The sequence below is a fragment of the Ovis canadensis genome, chromosome 22, assembly GCF_042477335.2.
Source record: "Ovis canadensis isolate MfBH-ARS-UI-01 breed Bighorn chromosome 22, ARS-UI_OviCan_v2, whole genome shotgun sequence".
Lineage (NCBI taxonomy): Eukaryota > Metazoa > Chordata > Mammalia > Artiodactyla > Bovidae > Ovis > Ovis canadensis.
The window spans coordinates 26,527,123-26,543,513 of NC_091266.1; the positions used below are offsets into that span (position 1 = coordinate 26,527,123).

The window sequence follows — 16,391 nt, forward strand, 5'->3', positions numbered from 1 at the left end:
ATATCTTAAAGTAATTGAAGACTATTGCCATGTGTCCCTGAAACTTCTTTAAGTTAGACATGCAGTTTTCTTCCACCCACGCTCATAAGACATATTGAAATCTCTTCCTCATCATGGTTATTTTGAATTCTCTCCAAATTGTCCTTATCCTTTGTCTGGGTTTAACTTCATACCCAAAATGAGGCTTTAGGACTCTGGTAGAATGATCCCTTGTCTTTCGTTTCTAGGGATTATATGTATATTAATTTAGGCAAAATAATATACACTTACTACCTACTTATGTGTAATTTCTTTCCACACATGCCATTTTAAGATATGCGTTTCACATCCTAACCCTGAGCATTTGGCTTTGAAAGTGTTTGATGTTACTTGGTGGCATTCAGCACTTCAATTCAGATGATCCGTATCTCTTCAAGAAGTTGTTGAGGAAATGTCTGTGTCTAATATGCCATCCATTGCAAATAACAGAACAGATAATAGAAACCCCACGTTAAGCTGCCTTTAATAAAAAACCAGTACATCATGTTTTCAAACAAGGCTTGATCTCAAAACAGTGTGATTAGGACAAAGTCGCAGTCTCTCCTTCTCAGTCCTGAGTTATCAAATTTGGCTCCATTCTGAGAAAAATCACTGTGGTCCTCATATGGGAACCACATGCACTCTTGTCTATGCAGTGGGAAAGCACGCATCTCCTCCCACAACCATCTGAGAATGCCAGGTTTGCTCTGATAGGGCCATCCTGGGTTACATCAGTTCGGTTCAGTTCAGTTGCTCAGTCGTGTCCGAGTCTGCAACCCCATGAATTGCAGCACGCCAGGCCTCCCTGTCCATCACCAACTCCCAGAGTTCAGTCAAACTCATGTCCATCGAGTCGGTGATGCCATCCAGCCATCTCATCCTCTGTGGTCCCCTTGTCCTCCTGCCCCCAACCCCTCCCAGCATCAGGGTCTTTTCCAATGAGTCAACTCTTCGCCTGAGGTGGCCAAAGTACTGGAGTTTCAGCTTTAGCATCATTCCTTCCAAAGAAAACCCAGGCTAATCTTTCAAATGGACTGGTTGGATCTCCTTGCATAACCGTTTTCAAATAAGTCATCCCGGCCAAAGAGAAAGAGACCACACGGCTGACCCAGAAAGCCAGGAATGAAGAGAAAGTTGACTTCCCTGGAAGTATATGGACTGCAAGTGGTAGGGGTGGAAATATCAAGAAAATCAGGATTGGAACACTGACAGCCCAAAATACCAAAAGTACGTAGATTCAAATTGTGCCTTCTTCCCCACTCCATGCGTTTAGCAAGTAGAGTATTTCAAAAAGGAGCTAGTCGTTCAAACTCTAGTCAAGAATGAAGGCCCCAGTAAACTTTTTCTGTTGGGATTTTAGTCTGGTCCTCTTATTCCTCTTTATCCCTTCAGATCTGTTCTCAGCGTCATGGAAGGCAGCCTGGTAGGGGCAGTGGTGTGTGGAAGGTGAACCAAGGGAGGCAGTTATACTCACATTATAGTAACTGCCACCAACTGTGATTCAGATGACTTCCAGAAATAGAATAACCGGAGGCATTACAGCTTGTGAATGTACCTGAAGTACCAGAGATGACTGTGATGACCGAAACAATGACCTGTATCCAACAGAGCTGAGCAGCCCCAGAAGAAGCCATCGCCAGCTTATTCACAGCTGCCATGAGGGCTACAGGCCCCGAACCAGACAAGTCCAAATTCAAAGTGACAAAGGGAGGTGCTAAAAGTGAGCATGGTGTGACTCAGACATCCAAAGACAGATTACCCATGTGGTCAGCTTGTGCAAACATATATGTCTGCAGTGGTAGAGGCCCGTATCAAAATAACTGCTTTGCATTCATTAAAAGGTACTTTAATATGTTACCTCATTTAACTATATCAACACTGCAAATGAATAGAGCAAGCAACTCCTCGGAAGTTAGTTAACAATCAGAATCACACAAGGGGAGGATCTTACCTGTCCACGCCTCTCTCCCACTTCTCTCCCAGGACCACAGCCTCCTGTTCCTCTGCAAAAACCGGATCTGACCTAATTTATAGTCCACTCTCTCTCTAGTTTATCAGTGCTTCATGAAAGTGAAAGTGTTAGTCGCTCAGTTATGTCCCACTCTTTGCGATCCCATGGACTGCAGCCTGCCAGGTTCCTCTGTCCATGGAATTTTCCAGGCAAGAATACTGGAGTGGGTTGCCATTTTCTACTCCAGGGAATCTTCCCAACCCAGGATCAAACCCAGGTGTCCTGCATTGCAATTAGATTCCTTGCTGTCTGAGCCACTAGTGAACCCATCAGTGGTTCATAAACATAAACCTAAATTAGAACCACTGGTGAAGTTTTTTAAAAATCCAAATTTCCAGGTCCCATTATAGACCTACTAAACTAGAACCTCCAGGGGTGGGTCCTGTATATTTATAAAGCACCCATATGGTTCTGAGTGTCATTTAGGTAAGGAAACGACTATAACTTCAGCGAGAGGCCTTGTCTAAATGTTCCATTTGTAAGTAGAAGTCCTGAGGGAAACTGTGTGGTAGGTGAGACTTAATAGCAGTGCTCAAGTCTTGGTTGGTTTTTTTTGGCTATGCATGCAGGATCTTAATTCCCTAACCAGAGATCAAACCTATGCCCCCCTGCAGCGGAAGTGCAGAGTCTTAACCACTCAACCTCCAGGGAAGTCCCACCAACAGCCCGAGTGTGCATACAACTTTTACCCTGTGGAATAACAAGGTTAGGGGAAATAAGGAATAAGCAAGGATAACGTAGAATCAGATTTGGGGAGGATCCTACCTCTCCACTCCTCTCGCCCACTTCTCTCCCAGGACCACAGCTTCTCGTTCCTCCGCAGGTGTCCTCTGAGCCAAAGTTCTCAGGATCAGAGATGTGGTTTCTTTTCCACCTTAGTTTCCTCTTGTCCTGTGATCAAGCCACATAGACCTACCCCCTCCCCAAACCACTCCAGCCCTCTCTGGCAGTGTCTTATTTCCTAAGATAAATGTGTTCCTAAAGCATTTTATTGTACTTCAAGTGAATTAAAAAACTGATCTAATTACTAGAAACATGAGCAGAAGTGCCATGTATAGATTCCTCTATTTGCTCTGAACTTCGGGGTCCTCTGTAAGTGATAACTAGAATCTTCTTCTTAGTATCTCCTATCATGATGGCCTAGGCAGAGCAAGCAACAGAATAATGAAGGGGAGACGTGTGACGTGTTGGGAAAGCCATATCTCATGGGAACACACAGGTGCCTCATGGCTAAACTCTGAAGGACAAGCATGGATTGATGTCTCTTGGACTGAACACCAAAGACACTGAACACACTGGCCTTTCCTGTCCTTCAGGAAAAGCGATGCCTGTCTAAGCTTCTTCCAACATCAAAGGGTAAAATGGGCTGAGGGTAAAGAAAGAGAGAGACGAGTAATCCAGAGTTCAGAAGTGAGCCTATAGGTCAGTTGCCTCCAAACATGTTCCTAACTCACCACCAGACTGGAGCAAAGCCCTGGGAAGGAGAGAATGCTAGTTCAGCCCCAGTTTAGACTCTAGTGACACGTGAATAGCCATAGCTCACTCGTAGCTACATGGAATACAGTGTGTACTACGTGCTGTTCTAAATGCATTGCATGTATTAAACTTATATAATGTTCACAAAATCCCTACAGATAAACATTTTTGTTATTTCCTTTTGCATATGAAGACACTGAAATTTAGAGATATAAAGTAAGCCCAAGGCCACATAGCTAATGAGGTAGGAAAAGGATTCAAACCATGGATGTCTGGTTCTAGAATATAATTTACCAAACAATATTTTCTAGATAGTTCTAAAATTTGGAATGAAGGATGTGGGGAGATAGGACCAATCTTTACAGAAACTTAGGAGAATGCCACAGAGAATGACGTGAAAGACAGGCATTCTACAGTCATAGGTCACCCAACACTTTCACAGAGAGTTCCAAACCCCCTGGAAGGAATTGTGAAAGGAACAGGGATTAACAACTGCTCTGAAACCACTGGAGAGAATGGCCCAAGAAATCAAGGGACTCAATTGTTTTACAGGTTGGATGTTAAAAAGCAGAGATTTGGAATAAATTCCTTGAAAAAGAAAGCAAGCCTTGCCTTGAACCTCCAAGCCATGGACTTTGGAAAGTAGCTCTGAGCCCCTAATTCCACTGATTATTAATTTAGCTTAGGAGACACTTTACCTCCCTTCACATCCTTTCCCGCTTCCATACCATTTTAGCTCTAGCAACCTTACCCCAATCTCACCAAAACAAACAAAAAACATAAAACCCAAACAAACACTGACAATGAAAACTGCTTACAGGTCATTTGTATATAAAAGCATTTTATTGACAAAGTTTAGGAGAGAATCTATAACTTAATAATTTAATGTTTGATAATCACTTTTTTAAAGGAAGAGAAAGGAAGAAAGCATAGAAGGAAAGACAGAGATGGGAAAAAAGAAAGAAAGAAAAGAGAGAGATGGATTGAAGGGGAACGGAAACACCCGCAACCATTTCTGGATAGTTCCACCTCTTGCCCTGATTCTGGGCCTTACCTCCTTCCCTATCTCTACTGTTCTGAAATAAGAACCAATTCTACTGATTTCCTTCAAAAGAACAATTCGGTTTTCTCTTATCCTCATATACAGACCCACTTATGCATAACCAAATTCAACTTGCTTAGTGCAACAAAAAGTCCTTAATGCTTATATGATACATTCTCCTTTGAAGGCAATTGTTGCTATAAATAAATAAATAGCAGCCCCTTACAATTTCATAGGAATTACACATTTAAAAATAAATTCAATCACCAAATCCAGCATAATTTGTATACAGTAAAACAAAGATGCTTTATGCTTCCAGATTACACAGAATACACGCCTCTATTCATTTGGTTTCAACATTTCTCAAATTCGACTTCTGGTATGTGTTTGAGACTTTATCTTATACTTTAATTTAATCGTTTATCAACTTACATCAAACCAGTTAACACAATAGTAGGGGACCAAAAACAGGAACCAGGACAGCAATCTGAATTCCCAAAAAAGTCCACAAAGGGCTCAAAACACTTTTTCACATTAAATTTTGCCTATGGCATGCTGCAGTCCATGAGGTTGCAAAGATTCGGACATGACTGGGCAACTGAACAGCAACAATCCTGTGTTAGGTCAATTAAAATCATCACTTATATTAACTTTGATATGCTAAATAGAGAAGTGACCTAGGAAATAAGAATATATACAGAAAAATACAACACAGCATCTTTATCCCTATATTTGCATTGATACTTGCAAGAGGAAGAGGATAAATGCGGGATGGGTCGCGAGTAGGAAATGAGGGAGGGAAGAGAAGGAAATAACAAATTTTAACGTTTCTTCTAAGCCTGGTCTTGTCCAGTTAAGCTGTAATTGGAGGCGCCACCAACTTTAGGGAAGTGATCTCAGTCATTCCAGCAGATGGCAGTGCAATGCTGCATAATAGGTATTATAGTTATTTACAGATAAAATCCACCAAAAAACCTTCTTGAACCTCTGGACCCCTTAAGAAGGAAAAAACATACAAATCATTTCTTTTTAGGGTTGAGAAGTAATTATTAAAGTATAACCCCATGCTCTGAAAGTCTCTTTTTAATTTGTGAAGTGAATGTGAAAGTGTTAGTCACTCAGTCCTATCAGACTCTTTGTGACCCCATGGACTGTAGCCTGCCAGGCTCCTCTGTCCATTGGATTCTCCAGGCAAGACTACTGGAGTCGGTAGCCATTCCCTTCTCCAGGGAATCTTCCTGAACCCAGGGATCAAACCTGGGTCTCCCGCATTGCAGGCAGATTCTTTACTATCTGAGCCACCAGGAAGTTTTAAATTTAGAGACAGCAAATGCAACCCCAAACCCCAGCAGTCCCCAAAGTTCCAGACACCTCTGTGGATCCCCTCATCAAGATATTTGTTACTGTCAGCTTATGCATGGTTTTGCATTGGCCTCAGGAATTGGCTTCCTTTGTTCAGTTGGTAAAGAATCCCCCTGCAATGCAGGAGACCTGGGTTTGATCCCTGGGTTGGGAAGATCCCCTGGAGAGAGGAAAGGCTACCCACTCCAGTATTCTGGCCTGGAGAATTCCAGGTCACAAAGAGTAGGACACGACTGAGCTACTTTCACTTCTAGGAATCAACTAGAGCCCCAGGTAGCTGCATAAAGCAGCTTCCCCGCATCCTTTCCCTTTACTCCCCAGCTCCTTCCCCTGAAAACACAAGAGGCTGTTCCGTACCAGAGTTCCTCAGAATCATCTCAAATTTCTTTGGCCCTTCATGAATTCTTCCTCTCCTAACCTCCAGCGTATGCCGTGCCCTTAGCCCGAGGTCAGCATTGAAAACCTCTTGTGGTTGTTCTCACCTGTGTTCGTTTCAATTTACCAATTAGTCGGTACACCTGAGACCACTGGACAGGGTAGTACGTGTGTTTTGAATTCCCTGCTATATATAACATGGTGCCAGAGTCCAAGGAGGTGCTTAATAAATAGTTGTGGTTGATTAACTCCTCTCACCAGCTCTTTAAAGAGTTTGTCAGCATGCCATCTGATTTTCAGTCACACCAGTTGAGTTAGAAGCCAGCCATCAGAGCGGGTTAAGACTCTAGCGGGGAACTTCTGCTACGGGCCAAATCCTGGTACAAGGTTTCTGTGTCAAGTAAAAGCAGCTCGTTTGGTCCCTGTAACTGAAACCCCATCTTTTCACACTTGAGGCACATGTGCTCCACTTTTTCCCAACTTTCTAGGGTTTCCCTGCATGGGCAGTGCCCCACGCCTGCGCCTTGCCCTGGGCTTAATTTGAGCACAACACAGTTATTTAATTAAACTAGTCTCAGTTCAACATAGTCGTATCATTTTTACTTTCAGGCCTCAATCTAAGTTCTATTTAGTGTATTTCTACCAGCTCTTCTCTTTGCCACTTTCATTCCCTTCCCCAAACGTGCCCCATGATACGCAATGCTCTGGAGGTCCTGCTTTTATAGGACACTTCTCGTCAGGTGTCCTATTTTGGCCCACTGAACTGGGAACATCCAGCATATCCTACCTTGGGGCTTCCCTGGCGGCTCTGACGGTAAAGAATTTTGCCGCAGTGTGGGAGATCCGGGTTTGATCCCTGGGTCAGGAAGATTCCCTGGAGAAGGGAATGGCAACCCACTCCAGTATTTTTGCCTGGAGAATCCACAGACAGAGAAGCCTGGTGGGCTACAGTCCACGGGGCTGCTCAGGACACCACTGAGCGACTAACACTTGCCCTGTCAACGTACTCTATGCATTCCAAGTGCGCAACTTCAAGCAAACCTGACCTTCACTAGCCCCACCCTTGCTGCATTATAATTCTCTTTAGTAGCTGCTGCCTTTGTTCTTCTTTGTTTGTCCATTTGTTGTTTTCACTCATTCATTCACCAAGTATTTATTGAGTGACTATGGATTAGGCACTGGACTCTGGCAAGTCAGTCAGCATGATCACTAGCCTCAGAAAGCTTGTGATTTTGTAAAGATGACATTTAAAATAAACACACAAATGAATATGGAATTATAATTAAAATACGTTCTCTGGTGCGAAGGAGCAGGGTGCTATGAGAATGTGTCGTGCGGGTGGTGATAGTGTGATAGGTAATTGGTGTGCCTGTGTGCTCAGTCGTGTCCAACACTTTGGGGACCCCACGGACTGTAGACCACCAGGCTCCTTTGCCCTTGGGATTCTCCCTGCAAGAATACTGGAGTGGGTTGCCATTTCCGACTGTAGGGACTCTTCCGGCCCTGGGATTGAACCCACGTCTCTTGTGTCTCCTGCAATGGCAGGCAAATTCTTTACCACTGCCATCACCTGCGAAGCCCAGTAAGTAATTTAGGCAACAGTTCAGGGTAGGGAAGTGACATTTATATTGAGGCCCAAAGTGTGAGAAGTGAATGTCCTGAGGGATCGGCATATGCAAAACGACCTTGGAAACAGAACAGGGCGCTGCAGTGTGGTGAGAACAGGGTAGCCCAGCAGGAGGTTTGGCAGTGAGGCAGAAGCTCACCATGCAGGACACCACGGACCATATTCTAGCGTGCAACGTCGGTGATTCTGAAACAGGCTTGCCCTGGGACTTCCCTGGCAGTCTAGTGGTTAAGATACCATGCTTCAAAGGCAGGGGGTTGTGTTCGACCCCTGGTTGGGGAACAAAGATACCACATGCCATGTGGTACAGCCAAAAAATTAAAGAAAAAAAAAAAAGGCTTTACCCCTCCCTGTTTGACCTTTAGAAACTTGAGTCAGATGTCCAAATTCTTCCCCCTCGGTGCTTCCCACCTGATACACACTCAGACTCTGCTTAGGACCCTGTTGAAAAAACAGGGACTGAGAACATGTCTTCACTTTTCCTAGGGTCGGGACCACTAACTCATCCATCATTTCACGTGCCGGGGGGTAGGGAGGGTGGGAAAGACCTAACCTGCCATCACAGGAGTAACAGTTTTATGGGAAAACTTTAAAAAGGGCTGCACTTTAAAATGCTAATTTTAATGCCTTTTAATGTCAATGCATTTTCAATGCATTACTTTGCCAACAAAGGTCCATCTAGTCAAAGCGAAGTTTTTTTCTAGTAGTCAGTTGTGGATGTGAGAGTTGGACTATTAAGGAAGCTGAGCACCAAAGAATTGATGCTTTTGAACTGTGGTGTTGGAGAAGACTCATGAGAGTCCCTTGGATTGCAAGGAGATCCAACCAGTCCATCCTAAAGGAAATCAGTCCTGAATATTCACTGGAAGGCCTGATAACTGAAGCTGAAACTTCAATACTTTGGCCACCTGATGCGAAGAACTGACTTATTGGAAAAGACCCCGATGCTGGGAAAGATTGAAGGCAGGAGGAGAAGGGGACGACGGAAGAAAATATGTTTGGATGGCATCACCGACTTGATGGCCATGAGTTTGAGCAAACTCTGAGAGTTGGTGATTGACAGGGAGGCCTAGCATGCCCTGGCCATGTCCATGGGGTCACAAACAGTCGGAAACGACTGAGTGACTGAACTGAACTGAACTGAATGTCAGTGCAAATCTTCAGTGGAACATTCATTAACTCCTCAAAAATAGGGAATTGCCTGGCAGTCCAGTAGTCAGGACTCCATGCTTTCATTACCAAGTGCCTGGGTTCAATCCCTGGTTGTGGAACCTGCAAGCCTCACCAAGTGGCCAAAAAACATTTTTAAGGAAAGTATAAGTGTTTGTATTTAATTTTAGACCAATCTTAGAGCCTGGATCCCTCAAAGAGGCCTCTGACACTTAAATAATTAACAGTAATAATGCAAGTTAATAGCGATCTCTCTTCTCCAGAATTCAGAAGCACTTTTCACTTATTTGACACTTCCTTAAGCTTGGTGGTGCTAGTGGTAAAGAACCGCCTGCCAATGCAGGCAATGTAAGAGATTCAGATTCAGTCTCTGGGTAGTGAAGATCCCTGGAGGAGGGCATGGCTACCCACCCCAGCACTCTTGCCTGGAGGATCCCATGGACAGAGGAGCCTGGTGGGCTACAGCCCAGAGTGTCGCTAAGAGTCAGACATGACTGAAGCGCCTTAGCACATAGGCACGCAAGCTTCAGGTAGATAGATCACGTGGGGGCTAGGAAAGGGAGAGTTTTAGCCTGCAATTCAGACACCTGAAGGAAGTCCACAGCAAGAAAGGGGTCCCCATCAGCCTTGTAGGTAATGATGTGGCCCTCTAATATGGGACACTGACCACCCATACCCTCGACTAGCATGAACAAATTGTTCTTGCCAAATTTAGTTATTCCTTGACAACTGAAGGAGGACGTGTCCTGTCAACATGATCTCAAGTGGCTTCATCAGGAGTGCAGGCAAAGAGGTAAAGAACTGTGGATGCTGGGACAATGGGTACCTCAAGTACACTGTCCTTTCCTTTTTGGTTCTGTCTATGTTTGGAAAGGTTCATTATTAGTAAAAATGTTTTAAACGTTTCTTTTATGTCATTATTTATTATTTTCCTCACTGTTCCCACCAAATGTTTCTCTGTGCTAATGGGACAAAACCCTAGTTATCTCTTACTGGGAGCTGCTCTGGCAACAGGTATAAAAATGCATGGTTTGGCAGGGTTTAAAAAGACTCACAGCTTTGAAGTATGAGATGAGAAACTCGGATATTTATCTTGAATTCACAGGATTTCACGTCAACAAGCAGTTTCTGCATTAGATCTATTGTGCCCAGGAAGGTGAGTGCCAGATAGATATCACCATCTTCATCATCACGGGGCAATGGGATTTCGGAAGGAACGCACTTCCTGACTGAGTAAGCACGACCTTGGTCATGCACAGCGTGCTCCCCAACCCTTTCCATGTGCCTCCACATGCAAATGCTCCCAAAGAGGCGTCTGGATCAACAGACAGCAAATTAAACCACTAAGCCCGAAGTAGTGGTCTTAATAGAACCAGAAGTCTCTTAGGAAGTCTTGGAAATTTTTAGTCCAGGGTCTTCTCATCTATACTCACTGGAAGACTGAAGTATAATCTGAAGGATTTTATCTGCCCAAGGAAGGGCTTATTTCCAAATGGTGCAGTGACTACTGAGTCAGAAATCACGGGACCTGATACCTCAGGTTCCATGTTTATGAAAGGGTGAAAAGATAGGTTATTATGGGGATTAAGTAAGACATTGCAATAGGAAGCGCTTAACACAGCAGCTAACACATTGAAGTACTCAATAAATGGTTTTGGCTTTTGTAAATTATTTCATTACTTACAACATCTTTATATGCCAGTGACATCTTGGCTTGACCCCAGACAGACCCACTCATAATCAAACCCCTCGTGCAGAGGAAAAATGTTTTCCAAACATGACTATAAACTCATTTTATTATGCTTTTGAAATAAGAAAATATTATCATAAATATCTGATCTATTAGTGAAGTCACAATCTGAAAAAAAAAGTCAAATGGTACAGTGTATCTACAGAAGTTACATATTTCTTTTGCCTTTTTTTACTCAATTTCAAAGTAGAACTTGCAGTGATATAAAGAAATATTTAAGATATAAAATCATCCCACCACAATTTTGTTCTTGATTCTACAAAGCATACACATTATTCTCATGAATCCCTCCATTTTAAAATAAACAGTATAGGCACATGGAATGTAATAGTAAAATTTTGTATAGATGACAATGGAAACCTCTAAAATCTACATTTTCTTTACTGGTTTTCTAAAAATGCTGCTCCAAAAAGAAAAATAAAATACAAATGTATGCATGTATAAAGTCAGAATATCCCAAATATTTTACACAAATTTTTAAAAGCTCTGATCTCTATGCTCATTTTTCATGAATATTTATAATACTTTAGAGAAATTACATTGCTGAACAAGATAAACATAATTTTACTGTGACCATCATAGGAAAAAACACATATAAGAATACTTATAACTCTTTATATTTCAAACAATCTTTAGGTTTGAAGATTTAAGAAATGACATTCAGTATAAAGTGTTATTCCAAACACATACAACTTCATTTTAACTTTGACTGTTTACAGATATTTTCCAAACATTGCATTGAAATGGCAAACGACAAGGAAAGTGGTTTCACAACTAAATCTTCAAACTGAGTATAAAAATAACAGGAAACATTCCAATTTCTCTTTGGAAAACATCTATGAGATACTAGCTTTCTGCCATCAAATCAAGTCAGCATTTCATTCTGAAAGCACTGTATTAATATGTAATATTTAAAATAATCCAGTTATAGGCAAAGACTCATGCTGAATATACTTGGTCAACCTGGGTGCCCCTCATGGCTGTGTTTTTTCTTTCAGTACCTGTGTCCAGGCATTTGTGAGACCTCTCTGGGGACAGTGGATTGAATAACGTTCAGGGTCAAAATATTTCCTTGAAGTTCAGACTTAATGTTGTTGTTGTTGTTTTTTTTTTTTTTTTTGGCCATGGGGCTCAGCACGAGGGATCTGAGCTCCCCAACCAGGGATCAAACCTGAGGCCCCTGAATTGGAAGCGTGGAGTCTTAACCACTGCACCTCCAGGGAAGTTCCCAGATTTAAAAGTTTTAATTAATTAAAATCTCCTTTCAAATGTATAATTTGCCCCTATTTATAAGTGCAGCATGATTTGGGATTCTGGATTGTAGTTCAGAGGACTTAAAATGGTTAGGGACAGGCTGGGGGTCTGACCTCTTTCTTATCTCCCCATGCCCTCCCCTCATCAATCTGAAGACCCGAACCATAGGGAGATAGGGTACTTGGAAATGAGAGAACTCTTCTAATCCAGTGACTTAAGGTATGTGAAAGAGTTCTATGAACTATAAAACAACACACCACTAGCCTTTTTAACTTTGTCCTTCCTCTCTCCTGGCCAAAGCTATAATTTGTGAGAAGGCCACAGTGCTGAGGTTAACTCCCAAAGCCTTCTCATTCAGCAGAAAAGGTCCACCAAGTTCCTAATGATTATCTATACAGAGATGAAGAGCAGTGGACGCTGGAACAATAACTGACACAGGGAGAAAGGAACCTCACTTTCAGAACATCTCTAGAATAATATTTTTCAGGCAAAACTCTCACCTTGTTTTGGGTAATGCTGAAGTTAAATGTCTGATCTGAAAAGAAAACTCTCACCAGGGACCTGCTGATTCAAGAATTCAATTCCTGCCCAGCTGGAATGCTGCCAACATTTTCCCATTCCTAACAGGGAAGTCTGCAGTTAAAATAAGTGCTCTATTTCTGAAGAAAAAAAGGGAAATGTTAGTGTTAACATTTCTGGTAAGATTTAGGAATCACCCACGTGACTTTGTGTGTTCTATCAATTTAAAGTATCATATGTGATAGCAACAGAGGTGAGCACCTGGCCGGAGGAAATGAGCTTTCAGTGGTGGTGGAAGGTGAGGATGCTAAACCTTCTTCCTAGTGGAGCTTCTCATTAGGATGTGAAACAGAGTGCTTAAAGAATAGATTCTTCAAAAGGCAGTGATTAAAATGTGATACCCCCTTTTCCAAACAGCATAAAGAAACCTACATGTCAATGCTTCTGGCTTACCTTCTAACTGAAGAAGGAAGGTGGAGAGACAGAGAGTTTGAAACAAAGCTGTTCCACTGTTATCTGCTTTAGTCATTTGTTGAAATTACCCCTGTTTACAGGAAATTATATCAGTTGTGTCCTAACATTCTCCACGGTGTGATGCTCTTTGAGTTCAATCGTGAATCCCAAATGGGGAAACTCTCAGCTGGTCCAGTTTGCTTTGTTATTTGCTATTTCCCAACCCCCTACAAACATATTAATAAAACAATAAATTTCCTTGGAAGGCAATGCTTCTGCCAAAATAAAGTCCTTCAGAAACATATACAATCCGGTGTCCCACCTCTCTCAGCCCTGAAGATTCCTAGGCTCAAAGCCATTGGTCATGTGGGGCTGGAACCAAGCATTGCTAGAGCCGCAGATTCCCCATCTTTCTGATCTAATTCTCTTGCTACAGAATAAGCCACCGAGCCATTGGTCCATAGCTGCATCTTGGGATCTGATTCTTTGGCAAGGAACCGCAGCTGGGTTTTTTTCATCTTCTTTACAACTCTAGCAAAGCCAAGCAACAAAGAACTAAATATCATTGAGAATCCACAGAGAAGGAATGCTGCAGTGTAGCTGCCAGTCGTGTCTACAAGCCATCCTGTAACAAGCAACAGCAAGACGATATTGTTGAGTTGAAGATTTGACTATTTACTCACTCAAATCTAATAATTTGTGAGGATAATAACAATAGATTGCTAGCACCACCACTATCATTTTCACACAAAGCAGATCTAAAAGTATTTTGCAACAACTGAAAAATGCATTCTATTTTCTAGAGAAACTCCTAAATTGTTGTTATTATGTAAAGTGTTTAGAAGTACTACATTCTATACTACAAATAACAGTATTCTTAATACACAATAAATATTAGTCATTATTAATTTCATGAATATGGTAGCAAAGATAAAAACATCATTCAAATTACAGAGTTTAGGATTATCTCTTTATCTAGAGTGTGAAGAGAATATAATTGTACAGAACCCTAGTAGTAATGTTCCCAGCACCCATATACTGTCTATCTTGAGTAACAGAACATGCTCCTAGATAAAGCAGAATCCAAATTTCCTAATAGATCCAGACATTTTACCCTATCCAGTTTGAAAATCAGATTGTTGGGCCATGTTAAAGTTTCAAATGCAAATTTCAGGAAGCATAATTCTATAATCACAGCTTTTTAAAATGTATCTGTTGTTGCAACAAATTAACCACAATATCAACTCCCGCTCTAAATTTTGAGGAGAATCAGAGTATATGATATGCAAAATATAAGTCCCAATAATCAGGGACTCAATGGGGTAAAATTAGACATTGGCAGGAAATTATTTTGTAATTAAAAAGGTTTTTAAAGTTCCTCCAAACTTTACTTATGTGCCAAGAAAATCCACACAGAAGTATATGACTTCTGCTCTCATCTACTTCAACAATTAGCCAAAAATGGCAAGAAAAAATTATGAGAAGCCCCATAACGTGTCCTACAGCCCAAAGTGAAAGTGAAGGTTGCTCAGTCATGTCCAACTCTTTGTGACCCCATGCACTATACAGTCCATGGAATTCTCCAAGCCAGAATACTGGAGTGGGTAGCCTATTCCTTCTCCAGTGGATCTTCCTGACCCAGGAATTGAACTGGGGTCTCCTGCATTGCAGGTGGCTTCTTTACCAACTGAGCTATGAGGGAAGCCTACAATCCAAACTGTTACTCTCAAATATTTTAGTTATGTGATTTACCTGTGCATTTCTTTAGCAGCAAGCAGGAGACTGAGTAAAGAACTATCATCTTAAAAGTCGTTAAATAAGAGAAGTATTACAACAGGAACTCACACACTGATCCTCTAACACCTAGTAATGAGTATACTATCTGCTATGCCAAATGCTGGAGAAGACTCTTGAGAGTCCCTTGGACTGCAAGGAGATCCAATCAGCCAATCCTAAAGGAAATCAGTCCTGAATATTCATTGGAAGGACTGATGCTGGAGCTGAAGCTCCAATACTTTAGCCACCTGATGCACTGATTCATTGGAAAAGACCCTGATGCTGGGAAAGATTGAAGGCAGGAGGAGAAGGGGGTGACAGAGGACAGATGGTTGGATGGCATCACCTACGCAATGGACATGAGTTTGAGTAGGCTCCGGGAGTTGGTGATGGACAGGGAAGCCTAGCATGCTGCAGTCCATGGGGTCTCAAAGAGTCAGACATGACTGAGCGACTGAACTGAACTGAACTGATGTCAAATGAAGGCCATGGTTTGAAAAAAGGACCCAGGAATCCTCATTTATGTTCCATGACTGTTTAACAGAATCACAGTGTTCCTAAAGGTTGGTAAATACAAAAACTGGCTATGGAGGGAGGATATGAGAACATACTGGGGCTATTTTCCAAAACTGAAGCACTAAACATATCATCCTCTATCATGGAGTTTAAACTGACCAGGAGTTTTTATCTGTAGCCATCAAGCAGTCACAATTTCTCCTGGTTTGACACTTTAGCAATTGCTGGGTTTGGAAATAACTTGAACTGTTGTCTATTTACAACAGTTGCTAAAGCAGAAATCCTGCCTTCTTCAAAATATCCCCTTCTTTCCTTCTAGGCAAATGTTTACTTCATTTCTCTTTTGCCTGTCTTCAGAGACCTTGTTCACTCTCAGTTTTAATCTAGGCAGGTAATAATCTGGACCAATCATTCTCATTCTTTAGTGTACAGGAGGATCACAAGACAACTGCTTGAGAATGTAGGTTCCTGGAACTCACCCCTAAGGATCCAAATCACAGATGGAGGGTCATGGAATCTGCAGTCTAACAAGGGTCCCAGGGGATTCTGTTGCAGTGATCTCAAGACCTCATTCTGAGAGACACTGGTCTAGACTACACACCCCAAGAAGATGGAATGGGTTCTTACCTGTTTGCTGATACACCAACAGCACCAAACACAGTGCTGATGTACACAGCAATAACTATCTGTTGAATTACTTGTTTAAGTCATGCAATACATATTTCTTGAATTATCTAATATACTCAATGAATATTTGTGGAATTACTGAATCATGTTTTTAATGTCTTATCATTTTACAAAACATTCTAGATGCTTTATCTTGAGTCCCAAATCTGTGTATCCAAATCTGGCCTCCCTCTAATGCTCGGATTTCATCCTTAAATACCTTATTGGGTATTTCAGATATCTGAGTAGGTCTAAATATTACATTTATTATTTTCTGGCAAAGCTACTCTCTTCCGCTTGCTTATTTCTTTCAAGTGTGCCATCATCTCCTGATGTATTGGACTTGTTCCCTCCTTCATACCCCCACATGCTAAAA

The 16,391-nt window shown here is 41.9% G+C and overlaps 1 protein-coding gene across 9 annotated transcripts in view; it reads right to left on the bottom strand.

Moving 5' to 3' along the window:
• Nucleotides 1-10,859: 10,859 nt before the first annotated feature.
• Nucleotides 10,860-16,391, bottom strand: part of SLC16A12 (solute carrier family 16 member 12) — a 100,117-nt gene continuing 94,585 nt past the window's right edge. For all 9 annotated transcript variants that reach the window (XM_069567963.1, XM_069567962.1, XM_069567961.1 and 6 more), the window contains one exon: nucleotides 10,860-13,682. In XM_069567963.1, the coding sequence (XP_069424064.1) occupies nucleotides 13,420-13,682 (263 nt within the window). In that variant the 3' untranslated portion in view covers nucleotides 10,860-13,419. The remainder of the gene's footprint in view (nucleotides 13,683-16,391) is intronic.